General features: G+C 41.5%; 1 protein-coding gene across 2 annotated transcripts in view; it reads left to right on the top strand.

Annotated features, from left to right (window-relative positions):
- The window catches only part of CDH9 (cadherin 9), a 406,872-nt gene that overhangs the window by 246,464 nt on the left and 137,495 nt on the right, over positions 1 to 22,913 (top strand). For both annotated transcript variants that reach the window (XM_077492039.1, XM_077492040.1), the window contains exons 4-5: positions 9,751 to 9,870; positions 10,963 to 11,130. In XM_077492039.1, the coding sequence (XP_077348165.1) occupies positions 9,751 to 9,870; positions 10,963 to 11,130 (288 nt within the window). The remainder of the gene's footprint in view (positions 1 to 9,750; positions 9,871 to 10,962; positions 11,131 to 22,913) is intronic.

Below are 22,913 nucleotides of genomic sequence, written 5' to 3'. Positions count from 1 at the left end.
TATATATATATATATATATATATATATATATATATATATAAGTCAATGCAAGTAAGTCATACATCTTAGACCTAGGTCTTGATGCAATATCCAGCAATATTCTACGCAAGATATATATATATATATATATATATATATATATATATATATATATCTTGCATAGAATATTGCTGGATATTGCATCAAGACCTAGGTCTAAGATGTATGACTTACTTGCATTGACTTTATAATAGGAAATCAAGCTGAATCTCATTAGAACAGTTTGAACCGAAGCCAGGGAAGAGACTGGATTAGTGAGCATCAATATTCCATCATCAGCAAATACATAAATTTTATGTTCAGTGTGTCCAATTTTGAATCCAGTGATATTTTTATGCATTCTAATGTGTTCTGCCAGGGACTCCATTAGTAGGCTGAAGATAAGTGGTGATAAGGGACATCCCTGGTGGGTTCCATTTGTGATTGGAAATGGGCGTGAAATCATCCCTTCAGTGTATACTAGGGCCAAGGGGGATGAATACACAGCCATTCTTGCTGACAGTATATAACCCTGGAAACCAAATTTATGGAGTGTTGCCTCTAGATATGCCCAGTGGACTCTATCGAACACCTTCTCTGCATCCAGAGAAAGAAGCAGAGAAGGTGTTCTGTTGGTCTCAGCATAATGGATTATATTTATGAGTCTCCGGGTTGCGTCATGGGTCTGTCTCCCTTTTGTGAAGCCAGATTGGTCTAGGTATATTAATGTGGGCATAATTTGTACTAGTCTAGTTGCTATGAGTTTGGCATATATCATTGTGTCTATATTAAGAAGCAAGATTGAAGTTTTGAGGTGTTGTATGTTCTTTCCCTGGCTTTGGTAAGGTGATTATCAGAGCATTTTATTTGGGAAAGAAGAGGAGGAGGAGGCAACGGCATTGCACATTTGTGAAAGGTAAGGTGCTAAGGTGGAAAGAAATAGTTTTTAATATTTACCAAATTCCGATTTGTTGGATGGCAAGGTAGAGACGATATTTTTTGATTTTAACATGACAAAATGTGGAATATGTCAAGGGGTATGAATACTTTTTTAAGACACTGTAGCTCCACGCAATGAAGCTGCCTGCCCACATTGGAATAGTGTGCTGTCACTTGCAATACCGGCAGGACATTCAGCGATCGGTGTTCTTATATACAATACCTGACACAGCGGGAGATCCCTGCTGTGTCATACAAGTGATTTCTGATATTAATACCCACTCTACACTGATGGTCCCTGACATGCGGCATTAGTGGTCCCTGACATTCAGCACTGGTGTTCCCTGACATTCGGCACTGGTGGTCCCTGACATGTGGCACTGGTGGCCCCTGACATGCGGCACTGGTGGCCCCTGACATGCGGCATTGGTGGCCCCTGACATGCGGCAATGGTGGTCCCTGATATACTGCACTGGTGGTCCTTGACATTTGGCACTGGTGGTCCCTGATATGCGGCACTGGTGGTCCCTGGCATGCGGCAATGGTGGTCCCTGACATATGGCACTGGTGGTCCTTGACATTTGGCACTTATGGTCCCTGATATGTGACACTGGTGGTCCCTGGCATGTGGCACTGGTGGCCCCTGCAATGCCTTTATATTAAAATGCTTTGCATTTATAAGGCTGTAACCTATTATACAAAGAGTTACTGAGTAGCATGACTAGCTGGCTGCAGAATAAGGGATGTGTGATTTATGTTGAAGTGGACGAGTTGACATTTACATGCCAAGCCCAGTGTACCTCCCACATTCACATCAATTCCAAGGATTCATGGGAAATGTAGTCTGATAAAAGTTCAGAGAGAGAGAGAAGAGGATATGAGGCAATCACTGTTCTAACACCTCCTCCTTGGCAGAATACAGGCTGCATTTTTTCAAATGACAGAGCTGTCTTCCTGAAAATTCAATCAGATATTTCTCTTAAACAGTAAGAAATGTCACTGTAATGTAATGTAATAACTGTTTAGTGTTTTTTGTGTGGGCAGTGTACTAATGGGGATTTTTTTTGAAAATCACAGAGTTCTGCTTTAAAGCCTACTTAGTATGGTTAAAAGGGTTCCTCATCCATGCTTCCTAGTGAGATACCTATTGCTTTTAAGCAATGTCCCTTATCTAAAATTATTTCTCATTATACATGCAGTCTACGCAGTTTTTTTGGCTTTATGAACCAGATCTGCTTTTATTTATACAGCATCTATCTTTTACAATTGCTTTCTCTCCCTTTGTTTGATTCCTTCATTATTTTTGACAAACCTCAATAAAATATATATATATATCTAAAAAACAATGCTGAGTAAAAATAAATTGATCACACCAGGAAAAAAGTAATTTAAGACAAAAATAAACCATATCCCATGGTGTGCCTGCTTCCCATTTTAAGATAATGTTTGTGATTGTGCTTGTGGAAAGTGCTGAAACAAAGGGCACATATAATACACAATAATTGCCTCAGAGTTAAAAAAAAAAAACAGATAAAAAGATTTAGCAACCATTGTAGTTAAAACTGGCAATTAAGTCCCCATTAGGGATGGGCCGAACACGCCTGTCTTCAGTTCGCAGCAGAACTCCCGGAAAGGGGAAATGTTCTAACCCGAACAGCAAACCCCATTGAAGTCTATGGGAGAGAACATGAAAAATCAAAAGTGCCCATTGTGAAGGCTTATATGCAAGTAATTGGCCATAAAAGAGTTATGGGGGTCTGGGCACTGCCCTGGGGAACATGTATCATTAAAAAATAATAATAATAGTTTTTTTCTGGAGCAGTGATTTTAATGATATTTAATGTGCAACAATGAAAATGAAAAATTATTTTAAATATTGTGCCTGGGGGGCCTTCTTAATGTGCCTGTAAAGTGGTATATTTGTAGCATATACAGAACATGCCACAGCAAGACTGACATTTCTAAGGAAAAAAATACCATTTAAAATTACTTAGTTGCAATTACCAGCACCAGGCTATTAAAAAATAAAGAAAACAATGATGTGCCCCCCCCCCCCCCGTCCATACCAGGCCCTTTGGGTCTGGTATGGATTTGAAGGGGAAATCCATATTTTTTTTCCATTGGAATTTCCGACATACAAGGTTTGGGATCTGGATATAAAATTTTCCGACAACAAAATCCGTTTAAATTCCAATCGTGTGTAGACAATTCCAACGCACAAAGTGCCATGCATGCTCAGAATAATTTACGAGACGAAAGCTATTGGCTACTGGCTATTGAACTTCCTCTTTATAGTCGCGCCGCACGCGTTGTATGCCACCTCGTTCTTAATGATCGGATTTTCCAAACAACTTTGTGCAACCGTGTGTATGGAAGACAAGTTTGAGCCAACATCCGTCAGAAAAAATCGGACGGATTTTGTTGTCAAAATGTCTGATCGTGTGTACAGGGCTTAATTGTTCAGCCCTAATTTGGATTCAGTTCTTGACAGAGCTGTAGATAAAAAGAAGCCTTTCCTGTCAAGGAGAAGAAACAGCCAGTCAAACTGTTTTTTCGTCCTCAAAAGGCTCAGGAACAAAGTAACAAACATCAAGAGAAAAAAAAAAATTGGTTAGGGCAGAGGGGAAAGGGCAAAGGAAATGCATTTTTTCCATCCTCTTGCATCAACCAGCAAAACGCAATGACAGCCTGTTACAATTGGGAGGAAGGCTTCAAAATGGTCTCCCTTATTGGGCAAACATGACAGAAAAACAGTATATTCTGTGCATGCTGTCCCAAGGTTACAAAATAGAATTTTCAGATCACCCCCCAGAAAGGTACATTATAACAAGCCTATCAAGAGATGCAACAAAGGCCCTAGCTATGAAGAACCTGTTAAAGGATCTGACACAACAAGGGGTTGTGACTCAGGTACCACTGGGGGCACATTATCAGGGATTCTATTCCCATAGATTTCTGATGAAAAAAACATCTGGAAGTTTTCGATTTATCCTCAACTTAAAACCAGTAAACAGATCAGTCTTATAGGTTTCGTATGAACTCTATCTTCACAGGCACAAACCTATTGACCAAGGAGTGCTTCATGTCATCAATCAACCTACGAGATGCCTATTAGGGATGGGCCAAACGGACCACTGTTCAGTTCAGACCAGAACTTTCGAAAACCGCAAACGTTCAGACCCAAACACCGAACCCTGTTAAACTGGCAGTAACGCATGTAAAACTATATGGCATTAAACAGGCAGTAACGCACGCAAAAAACGATGTGGCCTTAAACAGGCAGTAACGCACGCAAAACGATGTGGCGTTAAACTGGCAGTAGCACGCGAAAACAATATGGTGTTAAACTGGCAGTAACGCACGCAATGCGATATAGCGTTAAACTGGTAGTAATGCAATCAAATAGACGGTGTTCAACCGTCACTACACTGAAGCTATCTGAACTGTCCCTACTCTAGCTATATACTAATGTCAAGATTACTGACACGGTCTCACTACACTACACTGAAACTATCTGAGCTGTCCCTACTCTAGCTGCACACTATGAAAAGTTGAATGATCCTCTATAAAGCCATGCTAATTACTACTAATGATACTGTTTTCATAAGTTTAGGTATTTACATGAGGCATGCAAGGTTTTCATAAATGATGGTAAGTGGTTGGTGATAGGTGATAGGGTCATTTGATGACACGTCATTGCCTAAGGGCCGGTTCACACAGCGAGGCGCGGCGAGGCGTCTCCGACTTGCCTCGCTGCGACCTGCGGGGACCTCAGCGGCGACTTGCAGAGGACTTCTGTATAGAAGTCAATGCAAGTCGCCCCCGAAGTCGCCCAGAAGTAGTACAGGAACCTTTTTTCTGAGTCGGAGCGACTCGAGTCGCTCCTCTCAGAACGGTTCCATTGTACAGAACGGGGGCGACTTGCGGGAGCGAGGCGAGGCGAGCCGTGTCGTCTCGCATCGCCTCGCTGTGTGAACCGGCCCTAAGTGGAATGACCATGTGACAAAGATGTATTTGAGGAAATGGTGAGTGTGGAAGGCTTTGGCCCAAGAGGCCTTGGAGGCCAATTAGATGGATTGTATTGTGGTAATGATTATTAAGATGGTGAGTTAATGGTCATAAGGCCCATAAGGAGGTGGTAGTTCTGAGGATCAGTATATATTATCCCAATCAGATATGGATGTAGAAATTAACATAGCAATGTATCAAGTGACACCTGTCCAAATATTCGTCTGCAGGTCAAGAGGAATTATTCTTGTTAGTCCCCCAAGACTCCCTGCAAAGATCAGTTCTTCTGACCTGTTGCCTTCCATGCATTTGGCCATGGTGGCAATAATGTCCCATATCTGATTAAAGTTTTGTCCTGCTGCCCTTTCTCTTGCACTACCTATACTGTAATTGTTCTTTTATGAAGAAGACTCAAACTTATCACCTAAAACAAATGTCTATAGGTAAACAGTGGCACTAAAGTACATAGATAAAATTAAATAGCAATAGAAGCTGTGATATACATTGAAACATAGTAATTTTATTTCTGCACTTTAGTGCCACTTTTTACCTATAGATATTTGTTTTAAGTGATAAGTTTGAGTTTTTGATTATTTTAAAGTGGCAGCTAATCAAATTAGGTAGACACAGTTTACCTTTATTAACCACTTGCTTACTGGGCACTTAAACACCCTTCCTGCCCAGACCAATTTTCAGCTTTCGGTGCTCTCACACTTTGAATGACAATTACTCAGTCATGCAACACTGTACCCAAATTAATTTTTTGTCCTTTTTTTCCCACAAATAGAGCTTTCTTTTGGTTGTATTTGATCACCTCTGGGGTTTTTATTTTTTGCGCTATAAATGAAAAAAGACCGAAAATTTTGAAAAAAAATGCATATTTCTTTGTTTCTGTAACAGAATTATGCAAATTATTAATTTTTCTTCATACATTTTGGCCACAATTTATACTGCTACATATCTTTGGTAAAAATAACCCAAATTAGTGGATATTATTTGGTGTTTGTGAAAGTTAGAGAGTCTACAAGCTGTGGTGCGAATCGCACAAAATTGATCACATCTGATGTACTGGTGGCCGATCTAATTTCTTGTGACCCGAACAAGCCAGGAAAGTACAAATACCCCCCAAATGACCCCTTTTTGGAAAGTAGACATTCCAAGGTATTTAGTAAGAGGCATGGTGAGCTTTTTGATGTTGTAATTTTTTTCCCACAATTCTTTGCAAAATTAAGATTTTTCATTTTTTTTATTTTTTTCCACAAAATTGTCATTGTAATAGGTTATTTCTCTCACATGGCATGTGTATACCACAAATGACACCCCCAAAAAAATTCTGCTACTCCTCCTGAGTATTACAATACCACATGTGTGGAACTTTTTCACAGCCTGGCCACATAGAGAGGCCCAACATGCTGGGAGCACCATCACGTGTTCTAGGAGCATAAATTACACATCTAACTTGTTGACTACCTATTACACTTTTGAAGGCCCTGGAGCACCAGAACAATGACACGTGACACTGATGACAGATGGCACTGATACGTGGCGATGATGACACTTATACGGGGCACTGATGACACGTGGCACTGATGAAAGATGACACTAATATGTGGCACTGATGACAGATGGCACTTATACGTGGCACTGATGACACGTGGCACTAATACATGGTACTGATGACACGTGGCACTAATACGTGGCACTGATACGTGGCACCGATGACGCGTGACAATGATGACAGATGGCACTGATAAGTGGCATTGATGTCACGTGACACTGACAACAGATGGCACGTGACACTGACAGGTGGCACTGATGACAAATGGCACTGATACGTGGCACTGATGACAGATGGCACTAATATGTGGCACTGATGACAGATGGCACTATGTGGCACTGATGACATGTGGTACTGATGACAGATGGCACTTATACGTGACACTGATGACAGATGGCACTGGGGATAAATGGCACTGACAACAGGTGGCACTGGGGACAGATAGCACTAACAGGTGGCACTGGGGGCAGGTAGCACTGGGGTGGATGGCACTGGGGTGGATGGCACTGGGGCAGGATGGCACTGGGGCAGATGGCACTGGGGCAGGATGGCACTGGGGTGGATGGCACTGGGGCAGGATGGCACTGGGGCAGGATAGCACTGGGGCAGGATGGCACTGGGGGAGGATGACACTTTTTTTTACTTTTTTTTTTTTTACTTTTTTTTTTTTACACTTACGGCCACTGCAGCCATTCATCTCTCCCCTCTCACACGCTGTCTGTGTGAGGAGGGAGAGCGGCGCTGAGAGATGATCTCATATGTTTACATATGAGATCATCTCACATTGGACACGCCGATCGCGCTGTAAACGGTCGCTGTGATTGGCCGTTTACAGCGATCTGTGTTTGCCTGTCTCCGGAGGACACGGTAAACACAGAACTTCCCTGATGCGCGCATTGCGGAAGTAAACAACAGGACGTCCAGGGACGGCCTCCCGGACGAAAGCGCCTGCTCTACGGCCGTCATTCGGCTATAGGGCGGGCGCGAGGTGGTTAACTTACATCCAATTTTGTTGTGGGAAATTGGTGGGATTCATGTTTTATAATTGTGTAGATCGCTTATCCAAGGATTAGTACTTGTATGAACAAGGGCAACACTTTGTGGTGGAGTTAATTCTTCCACAGATAAAGAGGGTCACAGAAGAGGAAATTGTAATTTGGGTTTGTGTTTGCTCAATTTCTGGAAAAAAACCTTCTTTAAAATTGAACAAAGGAAGTCCATTTGTTTTGCCTTGGATTTTTGTACAAAGGGCGTCGCCCCTGAACTTGTATTGCATACACAGAGCAGGACTTTTTCAGCCAACTTTCACCAAATCATGTGGTTTTTCTGCTCTTTACCGCCACCTTTGGTCAACTTCTGTATTGTTGCCTGATCTTTGGCATTGGTTCTGAGCATGCCTGTTTGTACTTTGTACAAAAGTCCTATGGTTTTCTGTACACACGATCAGACTTTGCTCCATCTGACTTTTGTTGCCAGAAAGTTTGTCCGTTCGCACAGCCAACAAAAGTCCGATGAAAACCAAAAAAGTTTGTCTGATGGAGCATACACACGGTCAGATGTTGCTCCAAAACAGCTAATTTGCATGTTTGTTGTCAAAAAGTCTGATCGTGTGTATGGGCCTTAAGTATGCAGTCGGAGCAGAGGCCACTGATTCACTCATGTGTTCTCCTAAGCATCCCTGGTAATGTGCATAATCGTCCTTGAGTCTTTTTTTTTTTTTGGTTTGTTTTAATTGTCTTTACTGTTAAACGAAAATACATGATTTATTAAATTTGTTCTTAGGTATCCTAGAAACTGGATAATCATTGATTAGTCTGCACTATGCCTTTTATGCACACTCTCATAATCTTAAAAAAACAAAAGTCTATCAGTGCAGTTCAAGTTGCATGTGCCCAGTGCAACTTTGTTCACCAGCGCAAATAATTCCTTTTTATGGACTCATTAATACAGAACAAGGAAAGGGCCCATAGGACCCATGGTGTCACAGAGACACATGCAGGGTGCATACATCAGGGATGAATTTGCATCATACTTTGCTTCTCCCACAGGACAGGTCCATGGCACCTTGAGGCAGTAGATTATTTTAACATTATGAGAAATGCTGTTGTTCTTTTTATGAAATCTATCTTCTGTGGTGTTCTGCATTATTAAGTTGACTAAGAAAATCATTAATCTTGGCTTTTGTGTGTGTTCCTTTTGTGGTGATAACTGAGATATCACCTTGCACATTTTTTTTTTTTCATGTCTTACCATTTACACGATGTCTACCCAGATTTGCATCATCCTATCAACACTATCCAAAACAAGGTCCCACATACCAATAGCCATGTCCTATCATTTAAAATAGTGATTATAATCCCCAAATAAATCTACACTATCAGCATATTAGGATGTTTCTGCTAATCCATGAGAAAGAATAAGAGATATAATAAATAGAGATTTTGCTTTATAGCACTTTATTTGATTGTCATGTTAGGGCCCATATATTTTGCATTTTTTACTTTTTCTTTGTAGATTTGCATTTTAAAATTGCACATAAATGGACTGAGCATTAGACAGCTACTGATCAGACGCAGACAAAAACATTTCAACTGTCTCATTAGTATCGGGTGATTGTAGGACATTCAGCATTTAGTACCCATAGCATAAAAAGCTGTATGTCAGCATACCTTTATTTTGCATTCGTGTTGGTACAGTATGTGGTGCATATAAGCCTAAGGCTACCTCTGGTTGAAATTAACTTTCCTGTGAAGTTTATATACTTATGTGAGACCTATATAAAGCTCTTGACAGTTCATCTACTAGTAATTTAGATGATGCTAGAAAAACTGCAATTAAAGTTTCTAGGTATGCCAATTAAAACTCTCAGCCAGAAATGTTCTGATCCAGGCCAAAACTGTGTATGCTTTAAGATTTTCACTCACCAAGTGTTATGATATTATGCACGTCCAAGGCTCCTAGAGATTCATAGAAGCAATTTAGAATATTTTGTCATCCATCAAAACCATATCATTCCAGTCAATAAATTGGAAAGATATAAGTCTTGTTATCTTTATCCATGGAGTTTAGTTAAATCTTCAGTGACCTGTGCTTACAGGAGGGGAGATTTTAGATTTATTTAAATATTTAAATATTGCCTACAAGTAGTGTTGATTATTTTTACTTTTGTGAATATCTGTAGTAAAGCCTTATGTACCTCTAACTATGCAATATATTACTGTTTCCAGGTACATCTGTGATTCAGGTGACTGCCATAGATGCCGATGATCCTTCTTATGGTAATAGTGCTAAAATTGTGTACAGCATTATTCAGGGACAGCCATATTTCTCAGTTGATGCTGACACAGGTAAGAATATTGTATCTTAATATCTATCTATCTATCTATCTATCTATCTATCTATCTATCTATCTATCTATCTATCTATCTATCTATCTATCTATATATAGATGTATCTATAGCTATATAGATTTATATATATTATATGTATATAATATGCTCAGTTTCCTGTGGACTTTTCATGGATAAAGAAGAAAAAACACACTGTATATCACTGTTCTGTAGCACTGCATCACATTAATGTACAAGCCTAAAATGGTTCATTTGAAACTCTGAAGTATCACAGCAATGAATCATTGAGACCTCATTAGCCTGCTTTATGTTGGCTAGCAGGATTTCTGCATTAAATCCAATGTGGTTAATTTTAATTGTTAACTTCATTAATTTCACTAATCCAAACATGTACAAGCAAAATTTCTATTATTGTTTATTTCTCTTGTACACAATGAAGTATTCAAGGTGAACATCTCTCTACCTGATTAAGTAGCTAAAGTGAAATTCCCTTCTTCTTTAATAAAAAGGATTTCAATACTGTAGTGCAGTGTAATCCATTAATATAATAATTTTTGTGTTCTATAAAACATATCTGGTTAAAAATAATTCTTACCATATCAGGTGAAGCTTATTTCTTTATTCTTACTTAGAGAGACCAACCAACCAAAACATCATAGACGTGATATCGCCTATTTGTGGTAAACAAAGAGACAGAGAGTACAATTATATATAAAAAAAACAATACCCAGCAAACAATGTTGTTCTTTTTCAATAAATTGTACAAAATACTTTGTAAGTATCTGCTAATTAAATTATAATATTGCTCACGGGAATGAGGAGAGCTTATTATAATGCATGTTGATGCAAAGAATGAAAAAAATGTACAGTACAGTAGTTATTCATTTGTTTTATTTTCTAACTGTTATACAGAGATGAATCAAACAATCTGATTATTGAATGTTGTAGCACCTGTTAAGTTGCATGGTGTTGTGTTTGTCAGCAGATGCGCACTGGAAATAACTTCTGCATTTTTACAAAGATTTTACATCTGCAGTGTATTTCATGTGAAAATATTTTGAAACAGTGTTTTTCCCCTGGTTTTTGCAGGCATAATCAAAACTGCTTTACCAGACATGAGCAGGGAGAACAGGGAACATTACCAAGTGGTTATTCAGGCCAAAGATATGGGCGGCCAGATGGGAGGATTATCTGGGACCACCACGGTGAACATCACACTGACTGATGTCAATGACAATCCGCCTAGATTCCCACAGAGTAAGATTCATTTAATACTTGTGCTGTGTTTAAAACCCTGTTTAAATTTGGTAATTTAACAGATACCATCTGTGATGCGCTTTCATAAATACTGAGCTACTGCAGAGCCTGCTTATAGCTTTATGCTAGATAAAGGAGAGCAGTAGCCTGTTTTAATACAGCATTTTTTTTTTGCTTCCGTTTATTGCAAAATAGTAAAACAAAATTAAAACCATCCATTTTTTTTTTTTTTTTTTGCAACACAGACCTTTACAAGCTGTATTTTACTTAATGTTTGCAGGCAGAAATAGGATTATTAATAACATATTTTATTCATGACAACACAAACTGCTTTTCAATTCTTTATAATGAGAGACATTTCAAGATATGGGAAATGGTAGTCGTCTTTAAAAGTAACATCAAGTGGGGGAAGCAATGAAATTTGCAACAGATGTAGTTTTGAGTTACCAACTACAATACAGTAATCTTTTGCTTTATTTATTTATTGCCTATTTTATGCTTGTTGTTATCACTGGTAATTTAAATAGACAGTAATAGAAGTTTAATCAGTTTAGCCACTTGGTATTGCAGAAAAGTTATAATTAAAGTACAGTATCTCACAAAAGTGAGTGCACCCCTCACATTTTTGTTTTTATAAATATAAATACAAATAAAATTGTATAAATATATAAAAAAAAAATAATAACAATAAATATGTTATTATATCTTTCCATGTGACAGCACTGAAGAAATTACACTTGCTACAATGTAAAGTAGCGAGTGTGTGTATAACAGTGTAAATTTTCTGTCCCCTCAAAATAACTCAATGCTAAGCCATTAAAGTGGTTGTAAACCCTTACAACCAACTTTGACCTACAGGTAAGCCTAGATTAAGGCTTACCTGTAGGTCCAAGAAATATCTCCTAAACCTATACGGTTTAGGAGATATTTACCCAAAGACAGCCACCGCTGTCTACGATGCATGTGCCGCAGACAGCGGCGTGCAGGCGCACTGGGCAGGCCGCAGATCGTGGCGATATGCAGCGAGTGTCGGCTCCTGTGTGCATCCGCGGGAGTGACGTCATCGCGGCTCCGGCGAATCACAGCGCCGGAGCCGCGAGACCCGGAATTCGCTTTGGGATACATGGCAGTGGCAAAGAGGAAGATGGAGGACCGCTTCGGGGGCTTCGTTCTTAAGTAAGTTATTCATAATGAGCTAGTATGCTATGCATACTAGCTCATTATGCCTTTGCCTTAGAGGGTACGTTTAAAAAAAAAATTGCCTTTACTTCCTCTTTAATGCCTAAACCGCCGGCAACCAAAATGAGTACACCTCTAAGTGAAAATGTGCAAATTGGGCCCAATTAGCCATTTCCCTCTCTGGTGTCATGTGACTTGTTAGTGTTACAAGGTCTCAGGTGTGAATGGGGAGCAAGCGTGTTAAATTTGGTGTTATCGCTCTCACTTTCTCATACTGATCACTGGAAGTTCAACATGGCACCTCATTGCAAAGAACTCTCTGAGGATCTGAAAAAAAGAATTGTTGCTCTACATAAAGATGGCCTAGGCTATAAGTGGATTGCCAAGACCCTGAAACTGAGCTTCAGCATGGCGGCCAACACCATACAGCAGTTTAACAGGAAAGGTTCCTCTCAGAACAGGCCTCTCCATGGTCAACCAAAGAAGTTGAGTGCACATGCTCAGCAGCATATCAAAAGGTTGTCTTTGGGAAATAGACATATGAGTGCTGCCAGCATTGCTGTAAAGGTTGAAGGGGTGGGAGGTCAGCCTGTCAGTGCTCAGACCATACGCCGCACTTTGCATCAAATGGCTGTTGTCCCAAAAGGAAGCCACTTCTAAAGATGATGCACAAGAAAGCCCACAAACAGTTTGCTGAAGACAAGCAGACTAAGGACATGTTAAAATATAAAGAGTCCTGTGAGCCTCCACTAATCCAAAATGCCTTAATTATCAAAAATCTGTTGTAAGCGTTAAGCATGCCTCATATATCTTGCAAATGTGGATAAATAAATATATAGGCTGCACTTTCCAAAGTCATACACTATACCAGTGTAAAAAGAAACATATAAAAAACCTCCAATAGTGAAAGAAACTGTCTTTCCTAACATTGGAAAGTGGCAATAGTGCAATAAATGAACACATATATTAAAAATAAATATAAATATTACACATGTATTAAAAATAAAAGATGTGTATATAAAAGCATAAACAGTGATGATAATAGATATAAAGTGCTACTGTGCAAAGAGGTGCAATTCCCATTTTTTTCTTTCAAAGTATTTTATTTTCAATAACAAAATACAGAGAGACTGAATCAACCAGCTTGACAAGTAATAATCAAATAAGTACAAACATATGGTTACAGTCGTGTTAGCTAACATATCAACCTTCTGGACATTTAAATAAAGAGGGGAAGTCATAGCCAAACACATATGAAAACAAAAACAACGCTCTAAAGGTAGTGAGCCTGGTTCCCTTCCTCAATAAGGGGGGGGGGGGGGGGAGTGACCTGGAGGGCCCGCTTGGTTCAAGACATATAAACTATTCGTCTCGGCTGCAATTCCCATTTTTATGATCCTGTATAGATTATCAGTGACCCACTAATGCATAAAAAAGTGCTCTTGTGAATGTGCATAGCATCCAGTATTATATAGTATATAAATATTGCATTGCTGGGTTGTTCATTGCTCCTGTACAAGTGTATGGTATCCAAAAAGAGTCTATCCATATGTAATAAAGTCCATGCGATTATAAAACCACTAAGTGCAATAAAGTTTATGCGATTATAAAATCCAGAAAATGCTGTGGTGTTCCTCACTCTGGTGCTCCCCTTAGATATTTAATGCTCACCTCAGAGGGTGTGACCTTGCAACTAAGCGCAATCAAAACACGCATATGAATCACCTCTGGGTTCTTGTAGTTACACCGGAATCCTGGACTTGTCAGTATGGTACCTCGGTGAGTGCTTAAATAAAGACTTGATAGTGTAATAGAGTTTTAATGATTTAATAAACAGAAAGCAAAAAAGGCCCCCAAATGTGGTACTCACATAGATTAGGTGCGCCAGTGCACCACTCTATATTAGGTAAAACAATGGTAAATACCAGACTGGTGTCGGGATGGCATGTTGTTCCTCTCTATCAGATCACCTGTGCAAACATGCCATCCTGTCCCCTTCCCAACTAAGGACATGGATTACTGGAACCATATCCTGTGGTCTGATGAGACCAAGATAAACTTATTTGGTTCAGATGGTGTCAAGCATGTGTGGCATCAACCAGATGATGAGTACAAAGACAAGTGTGTCTTGCCCACAATCAAGCATGGTGGTGGGAGTATCATGGTCTGTCGCTGTATGAGTGTTGCCAGCGCTGGGGAGCTACAGTTCATTGAGGGAACCATGAATGCCAACATGTACTGCAACATAATGAAGCAGAGCATGAACCCCTCCCATTGGAGACTGGGCCGCAGGACAGTATTCCAACATAACAACCCCAAACACACCTCCAAGATGACCACTGCCGTGCTAAAGAAGTTGAGGGTAAAGGTGATGAACTGGCCAATCATATGGCCAGACCTAAACCTTATTGAGCATCTGTGGGACATCCTGAAATAGAAGGTGGAGGAGCGCAAGGTCTCTAACATCAACCAGCTCTGTTAAGTCATCGTGGAGGTGTGGAAGAGGACTCCAGTGGCAACCTGTGAAGCTCTAGTGAACTCCATGCCCAAGTGGGTTAAGGCAGTGCTGGAAAATAATGGTGGCCACACAAAATAGTTACACTTTGGGCCCATTTTGGACATTTTCACTTAGGGATGTACTCACTTTTGTTGCCAGCGGTTTAGACACTAATGGCTGCATGTTGAGTTATTTTGAGGGGACAGTAAATTTACACTGTGTTACAAGCTGTACACTCACTACTTTACATTGCAGAAAAGTGTAATTTCTTCAGTGTTGTCATATGAAAACATATAATAAAATATTTACAAAAATGTGAGGGATGTGCTCCATTTTTGGAGATACTGTATATTCTTCTCCTCTTACCTGACACAAATTTGATTTTCAATCGCTGGGTACACAAACATTCCTCATGTGAAGGAATGCTAACTTTCAATAGGACTTATGCGCCACAACTGTGAGTCAAGTTTTTTCTCCATAGTTGCAATGTAACTCCATTGACTGTATTGACTGTACCACAGAACAATAATAGTGTATAACTGTATAGCACAGTATAATATAATATAGCATTGTAAAATTGTATAGTATCGTAAGCATTTACAAGGAACCACTAATAGCATAGGGGCTGTACAAGGTGCATATATTACCAGGCGTTGCTGCCTGTCAACTCAACATGCCAGATTATTTTTGCCTTGTCTACAACTCACAGCATTGCAGCCACACTATGTGAACAGCCTCTTCAGCTATATAGGTGGAGGTATATATATGGCGCTTCTGTATGAGTGGAACCTCTAGATATCCAGGTTCTCTGGGCTACCATCCAAGGGGACTCAGAACAAATGGAAAATGCACAGTGATACTTCAGCAGCACTCAAAGCATTAGAAGCAAACTCTGGAGAAATATACCATATTTATTGGCGTATAACACGCACAGGTGTATAACATTTTCATTTTCATATTCATTTTAAGAGGGAAGTTTCAGGAATTTTTTTTTTTTTATATAAGGAACTTTGAAACAAAATAAGGGTCAGTGACCATCTGCAGCCTCATTATTGCCATCAATGCAGCCTTATCAATGTCCATCTGAAGCCTGATCAATGCCCATCTGCAGCCTCATCAGTGCCATCAATGTAGCAGCCTTCCCACTGCCATCAATGTGGCAGCCTGACCATTGCCATGAGTGCAGGCTGATCGATGCCCATCTGCAGCCTAGAGGGGACAGAGAGGGGGGTGAGACAAGCGTGGACAGATTACATACAATGAGAATCTCCTATGATTGTCAGAACGGTGGTCCAATGGTGGCCCAGGAGACAGGACTTCCTATTACAGAGCCTGCCAAGTAAACAGGAGATTCTCACTATACAGTGGGGATCGAAAGTTTGGGCACCCCAGGTAAAAATGTGTATTAATGTGCATAACGAAGCCAAGGAAAGATGGAAAAATCTCCAAATGGCATCAAATTACAGATTAGACATTCTTTTTTTTTTTTTTTTAAGATTTTATTGAGATTTAACAAATTACAACAGGGCAAAATAAAGACAGTTCTCTTCCATGTTGCAACAACTAGAAACCAGAAAAGAAGAACATTAGTTTTAACAGAACAATGTGAGTCACAATCTTACATGTTTCGTGTATCCCAAACCCAATACAAGCGTGGAATCGTAGGATTACAACTTGGGTCGGGGCACAATAGTAGGGCTGGAATGAGAAGCCGCTTGTCTAGCTTTTCCTGGCGGAATCTGAGAGCTAGTATTATAGCGTGTTCTAAAACGGCCAGCTGACTCCCTAAGCTCCGGTCGGGTTTTTCTTATAGGTGGTATATTGTCTGTGGCTATTTGGGGGACGTCTGTATAGCTCTGTAAGGGTGTGATGTAGATCTTGTCTGAAATTTCGTAGGAATAGTCGCAATGCGTTTGAGTCCTACGGGGGATAATGGCTGAAGGGATTAATGGATGGGTAGTGTACGGGATTCATATGTTTGGAAGAGGGGGCTAGTAACAAAGGGGGCAGGTGGGGTAGGAGAGGATAGCAAAAGGGGTGAAGATAGGGAGGGAGAAAAGGGGAGAAGAAGGGGAGGGGGAGAGTGATCACACCTCCCGGGGCTAGGTTGAACAGCTACGATCGTTTTCAGGATTAAAACCTACATTTGTTGATCTTATTCAGAGTAGTATGTTATTTATTCAGGATATTCGTTCGAGAGTCAAGGTGGGCCGTTGAGGATGTTAGCATAGGATGAAGTGGATTTGAAGTGGGTCCAGCAGGCCCATTTTGTGCTGAATTTCGATGGTGTGTCGCGAGCGATGTGTATCAATTCTTCCATCTCTGCTGATTTGTTTACTCTACAGAGCCATTCTTTGATTGTGGGTACTTGTGTAGATTTCCATTTGGCTGGAATGCATTGTTTGGCTGCGTTGAGCATGAACATAGTTAAAGATTTGTGATCTAGGGGAGTGGTGTAACAAACATTGAGCGGGGGAAGGTTCAGTGGTGTATGTGGTTACCTGTGTAATGATTTTGCATACTTCTGACCAAAAGGGTATTAGCAGGGGACAGGACCACCAAATGTGTAGGAATGTTCCTTTGCTGGAGAGACATCTCCAGCACTTGTCTTGTGTGGCTGGGTATATTTTGCTTAATTTCGCTGGTGTGAGGTACCATCTAGTCTGTATTTTATAATTATTTTCTTGAGAGCTAACATTTAGTGTGCCCTTGTGAGTGGTTAGGTAGATTTTTTCCCATTGATCATCAGTAAGGGAGAAATTTAAGTCCTCCTCCCAACGTTTACATGCAACGTAGTCGCTGGGGCTCATATGGTCGAAGAGAAGATTATGCGTGTGGGCTATCAGATGTCGTTGTGGGGATTGTTGGGAGCATAACTTCTCGAAGCGAGTTTGTGCACGGGAGCAATTGTGGTCCTTGTTTAATGACTGAAGGAAGTGAGATATTTGAATGTATGGCCATTGGGGGAGGTGGGGTTTCTCCAATTTTGCTGCTATGTTTGACGCAGTTTGAAGTTTACCTGCGGCATAGAAGTGACATGCGCGGGTTTGTTCTGGTGTCCAATCTGGGGCTAAAAAATGTGTGGACATTCCCGGTGGGAAGTCTGGGTTTAATTTGACCGTCGTTAATGGGCTGGGAATTGATGATAAACCTGTTCGTTTGCATATACGTTGGAAATATTGTAGTGTCGGGCCAATAAGTGGGTGCTGTCTTATGGCCAATGGTATTCGTAGTGGGTTAATTCATGGAATGGAGGCCAAGGGGGTAGGCGAGAAAGATGCTTCTAAGGAGACCCAATCTTTAGAGATGGAATGTAAATTCCAATCAACTATTCTAGACAGGTGTATCGCATAGCAGTAATTAGAGATGTCGGGTAGACCGATTCCTCCTAGCGCTTTGGGAATTTAGAGCATACAGTTTTATATGTCTTAAAGAAGGCTGGTGGGACATGAATAGGCACAGCTTGCATTATATAAAGGAGTCTCGGCAGGGCGTTCATCTTTAGGATGGCCGCCCTGCCGAACCAAGAAAAGAGCGGTTTGCTCCATCTCTGGAGGTCTAGGATTAGCTTATTCAAGAGGGGTAAATGGTTCATTGTGTACAGATCTGATAGTCTAGGGGGAATTTGAATACCAAGGTATGTTATGTGGTTGGATTTCCAGTGAAATGGGAAATAATTTTTGCATTGTGTTAATGTGTCTGGAGCGAGGGAAATGTTGAGCGCATAAGATTTCGAGAAGTTAATTTTGAGGTTGGATATCGATTGGAAAGAATGGAATTCAGTTAGGAGATTTGGTAGAGTAGTCATGGGTTCAGACAGAAATAGCAGAATGTCGTCCGCGCAAGCAGCGTATTAAAATTATTTGTGCTGTGTTTGGATCCCTTTGATGTTTTGGTTGCTTCTCAATTGCTCAAGGAAGGGTTCTAGCGTTAAGATAAAAAGAATGGGGGATAGCGGGCACCCTTGTCTCGTGCCATTAAGTATGGAGAAGGCGTCTGACAGAGTGCCATTTACTCTCACCCTAGCTGTGGGGTTGGAATACAGAGCGAGAATGAGGTTTAGCATACTAGGGCCGAGGCCAATTGTTCGTAGCACTGCTTCCATATACTCCCATGACACTCTGTCAAATGCCTTCTCCGCGTCGAGGGATAGAAAGAATACCTTCTGACCCGACTGGGTTATTAGGTGGTGTAAGTTGAGGGCCTTGATTGTGTTGTCCCTGGCTTCACGCCCGGGGACAAAGCCTACCTGATCTGTGGCGATGAGGGTGGGGATCAATGGTAATAATCTATTTGCCAGGATTTTAGAAAAAAAATGTATATCTACGTTCAATAATGAAATTGGTCTATAACTGCCAGTATTGGTGGGATCTTTATCTGGTTTTGGAATTACGGCGATGTGTGCTTCCAGTAGCCCCGTAGGGAGTGTCCTAGAAGTGGCGGTCGAATTAAAAGCTTTAAGAAAGGGGTTTTGTAGTGTGTCCATGAATGTTTTGTAATAAACTGCGGTTAGGCCATCTGGGCCTGGGCTTTTTGCTGGCTTGAGCTGTTTCACTGCTTGCTTCCATTCGGTGGTAGAGATCGGGGATTCTAATGTGTTGACAATATTTTGTCAGATTTCTGCTGGGAGGAGGTGTTGTTAGGGTTAGTGAGGATGAGGTTGTATAGTGATGTGTAGTATTTTTCAAATTCACGAGCTATGATTTTTCACAAGAGGCTTGCCCAGCGGGGAGTGGAGTAGGTGAACTGTGTGTTTCGCTTTTTTCGAGCGGAGAGCTTGTGCTAAAAGGTGGCCTGTTTTGTTTCCAAATTCATAAAAAAGTTTCTTAGTGAGAATGAATTTTTTTTTCAGTTTAAGATCTAAATCTTCCTTAATGAGGGAACGTACTTCTAAGGCTGCTTTCACACTGGGGCGGGAGCGGCGTCGGCGGTAAAGCGCCGCTATTTTTAGCGACGCTTTACCGTCGTTTTAGCGGCGGTCTGCGGGCGCTAGCGGGGTGGTTTTAACCCCCGCTAGCGGCCGAAAAAGGGTTAAACCCGCCCGCAAAGCGCCGCTGCAGCGGCGCTTTGCCGGCGGTATTGTCGCGGTGTCCCATTGATTTCAATAGGTAGGAGCGGCTAGCAGGACTAGATGCGGCTAGCAGGACTTTTTTCACCGTCCTGCCAGCGCATCGCTCCAGTGTGAAAGCCCTCCGGCTTTCACACTGGAGGGAAAGGGGCCGGTTTTTTTCAGGCGCTACACAGGCGCTATTTTTAGCGCTGTAACGCCTGAATACCGCCCCAGTGTGAAAGCAGCCTAAGAGTTCCGTATGTGTTTTTTGAGCTAATGTGCTCTTGTGTGCAGTTTCTAAGATTTTAAGTCTGGAGAATAGCTCCGATAGCCTCGCTGATTTTTCCTTTCTAACCGCTGAAGCCAAGGAGATAATCTTACCCCGTACTACACTCTTGTGCGCTTCCCACTGCATTAAGTGTGAGACATCTGCTGTATCGTTTTCTAAAAAGTAGTTTGTCAAACAATCCTTAATGTCTCTGGACTGCTCGGATAAAATACTTGGGTCTAATCTCCATATATGGGCTCTGGACTGTTTGTCGGGAAATACAAGTGTTGCTGTAATGGGGTGATGGTCCGAGCAGGTCATAGGTTAGATCGTGGCTGAGGATAAATAATTATGGATTGTTGTTGGACAAATATACAGTCGAGGCGCAAATACTTTCTATGTGGTGCGGAAAAAAAGGTAAAATCCTTTTCATTGGGGTGAAGTGTTCTCCAAGTATCATGGAGCAAAAGATCCTGCAGACATTTTCTAATCTGTTTAATGGCTCTGTAGGGGAGATGGGTACCTGATGAGGTATCCAGTATTGGCTCTAGTGGGAGGTTCAAGTCTCCTCCTAAAATCAGGAGACCCTCATGAAAGGTGGTCAGTTGATTTATTGTTTCCCGAAAAAACGTTACTTGGGCCGAATTAGGACTATATATATTTGCTAGAGTTAAAAGTTTGTTATTGATGGTACCTTTTAGGAAGAGAAACCTAACTTCTGTATTAGTTGGTGTGTCTGTTATTTGGATGGATGTGTTTTTTGAGAAAAGGATGGAGACTCCTTTAGACTTGGATGTGGGGGAGGTTGCATGGAAGCTGTGTGGGTAAGCATAGTTTTGTAGATTGGGGACGGAATTTTGCCGGAAGTGCGTTTCCTGTAGGAAGACAATGTCTGCCTTCATAGATCTCATATTAGCGAGAACTTGGGAGCGTTTCTCCGGAGTATTTAGCCCTTTGGCGTTTAGTGATATGATTTTCAGGGAGGTGTGTTTGTTGGGTGAATTTGGGGAGGGCATTGTAGCAATTGAAAAATGAACCGAAATACAAGTAGCTATAAAGAGCCCCGGGAGGCTGAGATCACGGGTAAGTAGGGATGTGTAAAGGGTAGGAGGGGGAAAGAAAAGAAGGGGGAAGGGGGGAAATGGGGGACAGTGGTGATTGGGAGAGTGTGGGTGAGGGAGTGTACGTGAGTTGGTGGGGAGGTGTAAGTGGGATGTGGTTTTGGTGTGGAATCGGGAGTAGTGTGGGGGAAAGGGTCTGGGGGAGAAATCGGTTATGGGAAGGAGCCTGTCGTCCCTCTATTCAACAGGTCTGACAACCGATGCGGTCGACTGTGACTACCAGAGTCAGTCGTGTGGGGGTGGTGTGCCAGGTAGCACAAGATGTATCTGCTGTGTTGTCCAATAGAGGCCAGGGTGCTTCTCGGCTTGGCGTCTATTAGATATAGACATTCTTATAATATGTCAAAAAAAGTTAGATTTTATTTCCATCATTTACACTTTCAAAATTACAGAAAACAAAAAAATGGCATCTGCAAAAGTTTGGGCACCCTGCAGAGTTAATATCTTGTACTGCCCCCTTTGGCAAGTATCACAACTTGTAAATGCTTTTTGTAGCCAGCCAAGAGTCTTTCAATTCTTGTTTGAGGTATCTTTGCCCATTCTTCATTTTTTTGTTTTCTATAATTTTGAAAGGGTAAATGATGGAAATAAAATCTAACTTTTTTGACATATTATAAGAATGTCTAATCTGTAATTTGATGCCATTTGGAGATTTCAGTTCCGGCGCCGCATGAGCTAGCTGCGTCTCTGCCTAGCTCCCGCAACAGAGCCTCACAAATCGGCTTAAAAAGCCAGCCTCAGCGGCCCCACCTCCGTGGGCACGCTACAGGGACCCCTCACAAACTGACTGGGGATGCTAACCCACCATCCCCAGGGGATGATGGCCATACTAACCGCATAGCACAAGCGGTGGCGACCCTGCTGTCTCCCATGATCACTGCGTCAGTGGAGAAAGCTATTCAGGCACGGAGCATACTACCAGGCTCATTGAACTTGAACACCGAGTTTCTGAGGTGGAAGATGATCTCTATCAGTCCCAAGCCGCAGAGCAGTCTCAGGAAAAACAATTCAATATGTCATCCAAAAATTAGTTGATTTAGAGAACAGATCCAGACGATCCAACCTGTGATTCGTCGGTGTCACCGAGACGCTCCCTACAGCCGACCTGACCGACTTCTGTGCTAAACGCGTTCCAGAAGCCATGGGACTCACGGGCCCCTTCACAGTGGAAAGGGCCCACCGCATGGGATCATTTAATGCGGACCGCAAGACCCCCCCGTCCCATTATTGCCAAATATCTCAATTATGCGGATAAAGCCGTTATTCTTCAAGCATTCCGGCAATCTCCATCCTTACATGTTGATGGTGTCAAGATTCTCATCTTTGCAGACTATTCTATTGAAGTATCCAAGAAACGCAAAGCCTTTCAACCGATATGCTCGGAACTGTTTAAACTGCAAATTAAGTTCTCTTTGGCATTCCCTGCCATGCTTCATCTCAAATCCCCTAAAGGGGAACAACTCTCATTCCAGGACCCCTCTGAAGCAGAAGCATTCTTGCGTTCTCTTCGTTCGGACCCATTACCAGCTACGCCCTCCAAATCTGCCTCATCCGTTCGAGCTTAGGATCAGAGAAGCCCCAGGAAGGACTGAATCCCCCAAGCGCATTCGAGCATCGGCTCCGGATCACCGACACCGTAACTTTCCACGCTGAAGTCTCTTCTGTCTC

The sequence above is a fragment of the Lithobates pipiens genome, unplaced genomic scaffold (genome assembly GCF_037356315.1).
Source record: "Lithobates pipiens isolate NorthernLeopardFrog02 unplaced genomic scaffold, aLitPip1_a1.2 Scaffold_19, whole genome shotgun sequence".
Taxonomy (NCBI): domain Eukaryota; kingdom Metazoa; phylum Chordata; class Amphibia; order Anura; family Ranidae; genus Lithobates; species Lithobates pipiens.
Note: the sequence above shows the minus strand (reverse complement) of the source record. Positions and strands in the feature narration are given on the sequence as shown.